Source organism: Trachinotus anak, unplaced genomic scaffold, assembly GCF_046630095.1.
Source record: "Trachinotus anak isolate AG129_WGS33_773 ecotype Australia unplaced genomic scaffold, CSIRO_AGI_Tana_v1 ptg000010l, whole genome shotgun sequence".
Classification (NCBI taxonomy): domain Eukaryota; kingdom Metazoa; phylum Chordata; class Actinopteri; order Carangiformes; family Carangidae; genus Trachinotus; species Trachinotus anak.
Window position 1 is genome coordinate 12,712,505 of NW_027273861.1, and position 8,889 is coordinate 12,721,393.

Below are 8,889 nucleotides of genomic sequence, written 5' to 3' on the forward strand. Positions count from 1 at the left end.
TTTTGCATTATATCACTTTTCAAGCACTACAGTACAGAAATTATGTTTAAATTGATTTTAATGTGTATAATACACAACTGCCAAACTGTAAATGTATTTAATGGGCCAATTTGAAGGCTGAGTTTGTGCATGTGTGTATGTGTGTGTATGTATGTCATTGCTTCTGTCTCAGATCCTGAGGGATTTATGAACAATGTCAAGTTCCCTCTGAAGACCTGAGTCTCTTCACTGCCTCTTAAAGCTTAATGCTCCCTGACTGAGTGGCACAGCGAGAGCCACACACTCTCTCTCTATGTGCCACAGATAATGCTAAGAACAACCTCTCAATTCCAGCTCTCCTCCAAGCCTGATGTGCCCTCCTTCCTCTACCGCACGCACATGGCCATTTCCATTCAATGAGACGCCACGGCAAACGTGGGCAATTGTAATGGAAAACACTAACATTGTCCCTAATGGTTTCCCATCCCAGGAGAGTTTTAAAACATATGTAAATTTATGTAAACCCAACAGAAACATATATTTACAATAGCACAGGGTAATCACAATATGACGACATGGTGCGCTGGCCTCGTAGATGGAGGCGCCATGTGTCATTAGTCTTCTTTATCTCTTTTCTGTTTCCTGTTAAAGCATCAGTGCAACAATCACTCACAAAAAGAATGAAAATAATCTGCGCTCATCTGTGGCACAGTGATGGAGATGCAGAGGTGGAGGGTAAAGAAGAAGGTTAAGGAAGAGATTCTGTGTTTCCACAGCTGCTGGCAGCAGCAGACAATATGAAGTTAGTTCATTTAAAATTTAACCACACAACAGGATTTAGCGTAGAGGCTCGAAAAGCTTTGAAAAACAACATGTTACAAAAAATACAGTATATCCTGACTGATGACACAGATGAGCAGTGTAGGAGGAGTGGATCATATCTTACCTGCACAATATATTATTGCTGACTTCCAACATCTGAAAACTAATGTCAACATTTCTGGAGTGGAAACAAATAAGAGTGGTGGCTCCTCTGAGAGAAATCAGTCACTTTGTTTTATTCTCAGACATGGTATCATAATAGGCTGTCAGTTCTTGAAAAAAAGACATGATCAACAAAAAAATATTATTCTATGTATTCATAATAAATTCAAATTTTAAACATAATCTGCATGTGGTCACATTTCGTCTCTGTCTAATGCTGATGTGAATTCAATTCAGTTCTAAGGATTGTGGTTCTTGTTCATGTTGAATGGCCTGAAATATTAAACAATAACAGTGGTAGCAAAACAGAACAAAGGCTTCACACCTACTCATGCAAGTGTCAAATCAGATCTTGAATTTCACAACAGAAAAAACTAACAAAGAAACATACAGATCATATAATTATAACTGTAAGTGTCAGCCTTGTTATTAAATATCTTATCGTATTAATTATGTTAAAATTGTGAGGTTTGTCAAAGACTGAGTTAAACAAAGTAACAAACTATACTTTACCAATGAACCTGACTATTTTCTTCAGTTTAAGAGTAAACATTTTACTCAATTTTATAACCCCAAAAAAGCAAAAAGCAGAAAATGCCTGAGAAGAAAAGTGACACTCAAAATATTAAAAGATTTTAAAATATTAAACTACCTTTTCTAAAATAATATTAATTGTGTTTACTTTTACTCATATTTCAGTTTGTTTTAATGTACAGTATTAACATGCGTATTGATGATTCACTACTTCAAAGAGTGCTTTCATCAAAAATGATTATGGAGACCGGCCAATTGTTTGCTTGCCTAAAAAATACACTCCCTGTACTCACAGCAAATTTAAACTGAAGCCATTGACGACTGTCGCTCCACCTGTGGCCTCCAGGTTTACTCTCTGCTCTGTTTTACCAGTTGTTCCACCTCCTTCATGAGGCGCAGGCAGAGCTCATCCTGCCATGGCAGGGCGACACACTGCACCGCCACGGGCAGACCCTCGGCTCCTGACACAGCCTGAACACAGACACAGACTCCAGTCAGTCGACAGTCGGTAACTAGAACCAGCAGTCTGCTGTCTCCACCTACTGACCAACTGTGGGACTACAGTTTATGAGAGTCACTAACGTGGCCTGATGCTTTAGTCTCTACAAGAGTTTCTGAAGTTAATAATTCATGTTGGAAAGTCAATCACAGCATAATCAAAGAACAATTAAGAGACTCAAATCCACAGCAAAGTGAAAATGACCACAAAGAGTTGTCAGCCTAAGTAAAAAGAAATGCACAAAACGACTATGAAGATATGCAAAACAGCAACAAAAGATGCAAATGTCATTTTGGTCGTGCTTTGATGCAGGAAGGGCCCATTGTCTTAAAATTTCACCATGACTGAAGGCTATTTGTTGATATTAACATTTTAACTTGCTTATTTGACATCTATTTATTGCACAGAATAAACAATTTAACTATTAATAAAATTTTTTAAATTATATTTTGGTCTTAGTCAAACTATGGTATTATATATTTTGGCATCAGTCACCTCTCACTGCTGGTTCCTACCTGCTTGAAGAGCTTGTCCCAATGGTCCTGATAAGTGCCTTTATAGTGCTTGAGTTCCTCCTCATCCTCTGCTGTCACTGTGGAAACAGGAACTACACCGGCAGGAAAGGCGAGGAGATTGTAAAGCATCGTGTACGTGAGAATAGCTGAAAGGACATAGAAATAAGTTATTCACTGTGTCACACCTGGTTTTATAATAGTAACATTTGATCAGGAGTGTGGTGATGTAATGGACTGTCATAAAGTGTTTTAAGCACAATTTTCCTGATTTTTTTTTGGCAATATTTTTAACTTTCACGTGTCACGGTGAATTACTCTTTTTCTTCACTGTTGAAAAACAAAACTTGTTCAGAGTTTGGAGCAACCTCACAAGGAAGAGAGGGTGCCATTTCTAGCTATATTTACAGCATCAATGTCCCTGATTATACATTCTTTGAATTCATTATCATTTAGCGAAATGCCAAATATAAAGAACATCATTACAGTTTTGCCCCAAACTACTAAAACAGTTTGGTGACATGCTTTTTATGTTGTGCAGCTATCAATGATTCATGGAAACTATCAGCAAAGACAGATAACCTCTGACCTTATATTTACTAGATGACACTAAAGGTTACAGAAAACAGATAGAGACAGTCTTGTCTCTTGTAGCACTCTCTATTCATTCACAACGCCATTTCAGGTATATGACAAACATCAGTTCAGTAAACCGTACTGGTAACCGTGCCGCAGTATAAGAAGTTGTAGGCTGGTCCGATCACAGGGCACAACAGCACGTCTATGTTGCATCTTCTCCAATCCGCTATTGTTTCACGAATGTATTCCTAGTGAAAACACATGAGAATTCAATTTCCCATCGTATGCACACTCTCTTGCACAAGCATCATTAGCTGACAGCTACAGTACCTCAACAGCAGCATGCTGCTTCCACAGATTCGGAACAGATCTGAAAAGAAGCCAGAGATAGAGTCAGTATGTTCTGGCATTTTGCCGTTCATATGCAACGTATGATTGTGCAACAAAACCTCAAGCACAAACTGTCAGCTTTAAAACAACTCTCTCACCCAACTCCACTGATAGCATTGAAGTTGGCAGAACCACGAGGAGACTGCAAAAGCAAGACATAAAACACACAGTAAGAGCCATTTTAGCTGTTTTATCAAAATCAAATCAGGCCAGGTCATTTTCAAACTAATGTCATAATCACTGTCCCTGAGGAAGATTTATATTGTCTTTAACTTACGAAGGGCTTTAGGAGGAATGAGATAGTTTTCTTCAGCCACTTCGGAAGATAGTAAGGGGCAACCTGTACTCTGAGACAGGGGTCCAGAGGGCCGCCTTCCCTAAAACAGAATCAGTCAAAGATCATTGGCACAAAATAGAACAATCTCTATGTGAGGTTTGATAAAGTTTCAGGATGTAGCCTTAAAAAAGTAAAAACTGTTGTACTTAGGCACACTGGTTTTTTATGCTCATACTAACGTCACCAAGAAATGGTAGCATGTTGATGTTTAGCAGGTATAATGTTTACCATGTTCAACACATAATTTTAGTATGTTAGAAGGCTAACATTTGCTAATCAGCACTTGACTCATAACACAACAGTTTTTCAGGTATTCAGTCATAACACAAAGTACTGAACACATTTAAACTTGATCTGGCTACGGCATTAGATCAAAAGTTAGGAGCTCACCAAAGTTATTACAATTGATCGTGCAGGGAAAATAAATGTGTGCAAAACCAAAATTCATGGCAATCAGTCAAATAGCTGTTGGGGTATTTCAGTGTCATTAATTGCTTAATCCACTTATCAAGCAAAAACTGTTAAAGGGGAACTCAACTTACAGTTGTTGTAGCAGGGTGGTTGCTCCGTCTGCGAAGATACCTTTCACCAACAGTTCAGTGGCAACATAATCGATTTTCAGAGGAGTGTAGGGCACTAGCTACAGGCACAAATGACCCAAAGGGAAAAAAGTGACTGCATTAAAAGCATACACCACATATCACATATTTTAGGTGGCCATAAATCATAGTGTGTGTCAGTGTGTGGTTTGGTCTTACAGTGTGGCCTGCTTGCTCTAACAGTGCTTTGACTTCTCTGACGCCTCGGGCCATGCTTGGAGACGGTTGCATGTAGCCATCGTGTTCGACGTAACCGATCCTCAGAGGTTTGGTGCTCTGGTATTTCTGAGGATAATACATTTTCACTCTGTCAAAGGAGACTGGGGTTGTTTTGTTTGTCTTAGGTTTTAATATGCCGTTGCTCTGCTGTTAGTGTGCCAGTGTCACCACCATTGCCGTCATTGCAGTCAGCTATTCCAGGTGATGTGGCTAAAAACTTTATAAAAAAAATCTATTTTGACCACAGACAACCACTATGCTGACACATACACAAAGGAGATATGAGGCCATTGACAGGTGACCAAACAAAAGTGACTGTTTTGGAAATTATGGATTTCTCTATGTTTGAAAATTGCTGGAAAAATTTGGAATAATGCAAGTACACAACTCCATAAAATATGTAACATAGGTCTAGTAGTTTTAGACATTTTAATGTGGAAAGGTCACATACTTTAACTTTATATCCTCTAGGCTGGGAAAATTAGTACAAGGAGTGATCCTGGATTTCACAGTTACCAAAGTAAATGTATTTATAATTAAATATTTACCTCTGTCTGTTCATGCACTACATAGACATGTTCAGGCATCTTTGTCAGGCCTAACTAAGAATAAGAGGCAGCCTCCACTCTTCTGAGAAGGCTTTTCACAAGACTTATGAACCTGGCTGCAGGGATTTGTTCCCATTTTTGAGGTCAAGCACTAAGTTCGAGTTTGTTGTTAAAACCTGGCTCCAGGTCATAATTCCACTTTATCCCAAGTGTTTGCTGTTGTCCAAGCTGTTGCCACAAAGTTGGGAGCACACTATTGTTTAAAATATTATTGTATGCTGCAATATTATGCTTTAAGTATTTAATATTTGGAAAAAACAATTATTCACTTTCTTGCTGAGAGTTAGGTGAAAAGACTGATACAACACTCAAGGGTGTACAGAGTGAAAATATGTAACTGAAGCCAGCAGCCAGCAGCTTAGACTTGACAAACCTACTGCTCAGAATGTTTGAGGCAAATTTGTGATTTGTATTATTGGGTTACATAGATAAAATTAGATTTGACTTGACACACCTGCATATTAAAAGGTATGGGTGGGACAGTGGGATCCAAGGAAAACATGTGGTCGCACAGCAGAGCCTGCATACACAGAGCCAGACTCTCTACATCCTTCGCCATGGGTCCAGGAGATGACAGTACTACGTTTATAAGAAATATAAGAAACCGGCAGATGACACATGTAGTATTGGTAGGAAATGATGATGTAACTCTGTATGTCTGTCTGTCTGTCAATGTATAATGGATTTTGTCCTTACTCGACTTTTGCCCTTGATAAATGGGCTTCACACCCTGTGAACTGACCAAGAAGCAAAGAAATAAAGCAAAGTGAAGTCTAGTGCAAATTGTGATGACTGCCCAATGATTATCCTTCAAATTGGTGGCATCAGAAACACTCACCTCAGGCGACCTGCTGTCGGTTTGAAGCCACAGATCCCACAGAAAGAAGCAGGAATACGGATGCTGCCTCCTATATCGCTACCTAAACCAAGCAGAGAGCCTCCTCCCCCAATAAGAGCCCCCTCCCCGCCAGACGAACCTCCAGAGGTCTTCTGGAGGTTATGGGGGTTCACAGTCTGCCCATAAATGGGGTTACTACAGTCATAACTGGAGATGAGACAATAAAAGAAAAACACTGTTAAGGACCAAGTATTGCAGCCTTTGCACATCTAAAAATTATATATTACCGACAGGGTTGTACAGCATGTGACACAGTGTCCCATCTTAACTTTATAATAGCTTGATGTAGAAATGATTTACTTTAACAAGCCTTGGGGTAAGTTGGTTTTCACAAAGGGTATAGCTCCTTGTCTCTTTAGAACCTCAACAAGCACGCTGTCCTTCTGGGCAGGCTGGTCCAGATTAATGAGCACACCACAAGAAGAGTCTTGATTCTTGTGTTGTAAGATGAAAATAGACAAAGAGAGCAGTATTAGAAAATGGCACATCAGAGACATCAAGAATGCCATAACACTTCTATGATTGCTTACATATTTGGAAACCCTGTCAGTGTAATTGCTATTGTGTTGATTATGGCAATATATACCAACAAATTACCTTGTATGCAATGTTTTCTTTGATACTAACTGGAACTCCATACAAGAGACCATCCTTGTTGGAGCCAATAGTTTTTAGCTGGTCAAAACTCTCCAGCAAAATCCCTGTGCAGCAGTTCAGCTTTTTGTGTACATCCAGCGTCTGTGAGAAAAGAAAAGAAAATAAAAAAAAAGGAAAAGAAAAGAAAAGGAAAGCTGACAGGTTCACATTTGTGCTACTCTCAAAAAGACTTCTGTATAACATGAAGGTCTAGTGAAAAGAAAGCAAACAGATAAATATTTGCTTGCTAATAGAGCTGAGTTTAGGCTAATAGCCTTGAAGAAATAACTTTGTATATTGCACAAGGACAGTCAAGGTTTTTCTTGTAATTAGAAGTCCATAAAATAAGAAGTGCGTTGATACAAAAACCCAATTGAAAAATCAGTCCAGAGCCTGTGGGCAACTCTAAATTTAATCCCTGTAGAGATAATAATAACAATGATTAATTTAGTATTTTTATGGTGATTGTTACAAAGGCACAAATACAACACTGAGATAAGTCAGTGGAAATTAATTTCCATATTGCTTTACTGTGCTGGTATGTAATAAATGAGCCGTTAGGCTACGTAACAAACCTTTTCCATGTAAATGTAAAACACATCCTCAGGGCTCAGCAAGCCTTCCCGCAGTTGCTTTGTCAACTCAGAGAGGGACAGAGACAAGATGGCAGCAGAGTCGGTTGTTGGATGCTAGAAGACACACACACACACACACACACACACACACACACACAATTAAAGACCCATTCAACATAGTAAAGTAGTAAAGGTTTCAAATAAAAAAAAGTCAAATATAGGTTAGGCAGCATATCTAAGACAGAATAATACAAATATATAAATATACAAACAACAAATCTCAAGTAACTTAAAGCCTCTACACAACAATTTCATAAAATTGTGTGTGTGTGTGTGTGTGTGTGTGTGCAGATCTCCCTCACTCTTCTGTTGTGTTAGTTGAACCTCTTTGGGCAAGTTTGTCAAATCGTCAACATTACTAGAGCAGGGAGTTCGCTGAGTTCACCAAACAATTGTTTGCCAAACTTTAACCTGGCCAGTGATCTTATCAGCAAGAATAACCACCCATGTGGGTGAAGGCTCCCTCACAGCAATCATAAATATCTTTCTCTCTGTCTAGACACTAGTGTCACTTGTCAAGCTTTTTTGCTGCCATTTTGCTGCAAGTGTCTCCTGACTCTCTAATGTGCCAGCTGGTTCATTAATAATGTAAATGACATAGGGCGTCATTGAAAAGCAGCAGTGGTAAATTCCTGCCATGACAAGTCAAAATGCACGTTGACGACAAATGATACAACTTCTTTATGTTAAAAAAAAAAAACAAAATCTTAATTATTTAGAAATGTGAATTAAAAGGAAATGTGTTTTAACTTTCCCTGCAAACAGACAAACCCTCCCCCTAAAAGCTTTAGCTAACTCTCACCGACTCCTTGTACCGTAGCACAGCCTGCTCTGCCCGCTGCAGGCTCTCAGCCCTCCGGTCTCTTGCTCGCTGTATCTTATCCTTCGCCCTTTGGTGGCTGGTGACTTTCCGAGCCAGCACCACCAGAGCTCCCACACCGCAGGCGGCGGCCGTCAGCAGTGCCGCTGTCCGGTTGTCGAGCTCCACTCCCCGAAGGAACTGCTCTACTTTCTCCATGGCTCTCCCCTTTGCCTTATCGCTCCAAGCGCAGGGGATGGACGTCGGCTAACTCTGGCTAACACACACGGAGGCAGTTTTTAAGCCACACAGGTGCAGACAGCGGGTTACAGTCAGAGCTGAGAGTCAACAAGTGGGTGCGGTTAGTGTGTTCACTTCCACACCTACCGTGGAGCAGCTTCAGCCTCGGGGGCTTTTACTACAACTGCGAAAAAAACCCATCTCTGTAAGTACGGTGTTACTTACGCAAAGCAGAGCGAGACGAAAAGCAAGGCAGATGGCGCCAGTGTTACCCCTCGTCGGTCATTACAACAGGAATAATCAGTTTATTCGACATAAAAATCCAAGTCATACACTCGGCTTTCCCCAGAGGCCTGTAGTACTAAGCAGAATCTGACTTCAGGTTTTAACCGTGGGTTTTCAGAGTTGTCTCTCTTCTTTCCACCATAGTAACCGGTGATC

The 8,889-nt window shown here is 39.9% G+C and overlaps 1 protein-coding gene across 5 annotated transcripts; it reads right to left on the reverse strand.

The window, feature by feature from the left end:
- Positions 1-1,013: 1,013 nt before the first annotated feature.
- On the reverse strand, positions 1,014-8,889 carry faah (fatty acid amide hydrolase). Of its 5 annotated transcripts, none has more exons than XM_071487637.1 (16): positions 8,674-8,889; positions 8,212-8,485; positions 7,350-7,463; positions 6,736-6,876; positions 6,439-6,572; positions 6,079-6,285; positions 5,937-5,977; positions 5,695-5,819; positions 4,573-4,698; positions 4,357-4,454; positions 3,755-3,854; positions 3,576-3,619; positions 3,418-3,457; positions 3,227-3,335; positions 2,512-2,657; positions 1,014-1,968 (listed from the first exon to the last, which is right to left on the reverse strand). In XM_071487637.1, exons 2-16 carry the CDS (start codon positions 8,425-8,427, stop codon positions 1,846-1,848), a joined length of 1,764 nt encoding a protein of 587 aa, XP_071343738.1. In that variant the 5' UTR covers positions 8,428-8,485; positions 8,674-8,889; the 3' UTR covers positions 1,014-1,845. The 5 variants fall into 5 exon arrangements, with proteins under 5 accessions (XP_071343738.1, XP_071343739.1, XP_071343740.1 ...); XM_071487638.1 differs by having other exon boundaries at positions 8,596-8,735; XM_071487639.1 differs by having other exon boundaries at positions 8,212-8,481; positions 8,596-8,715.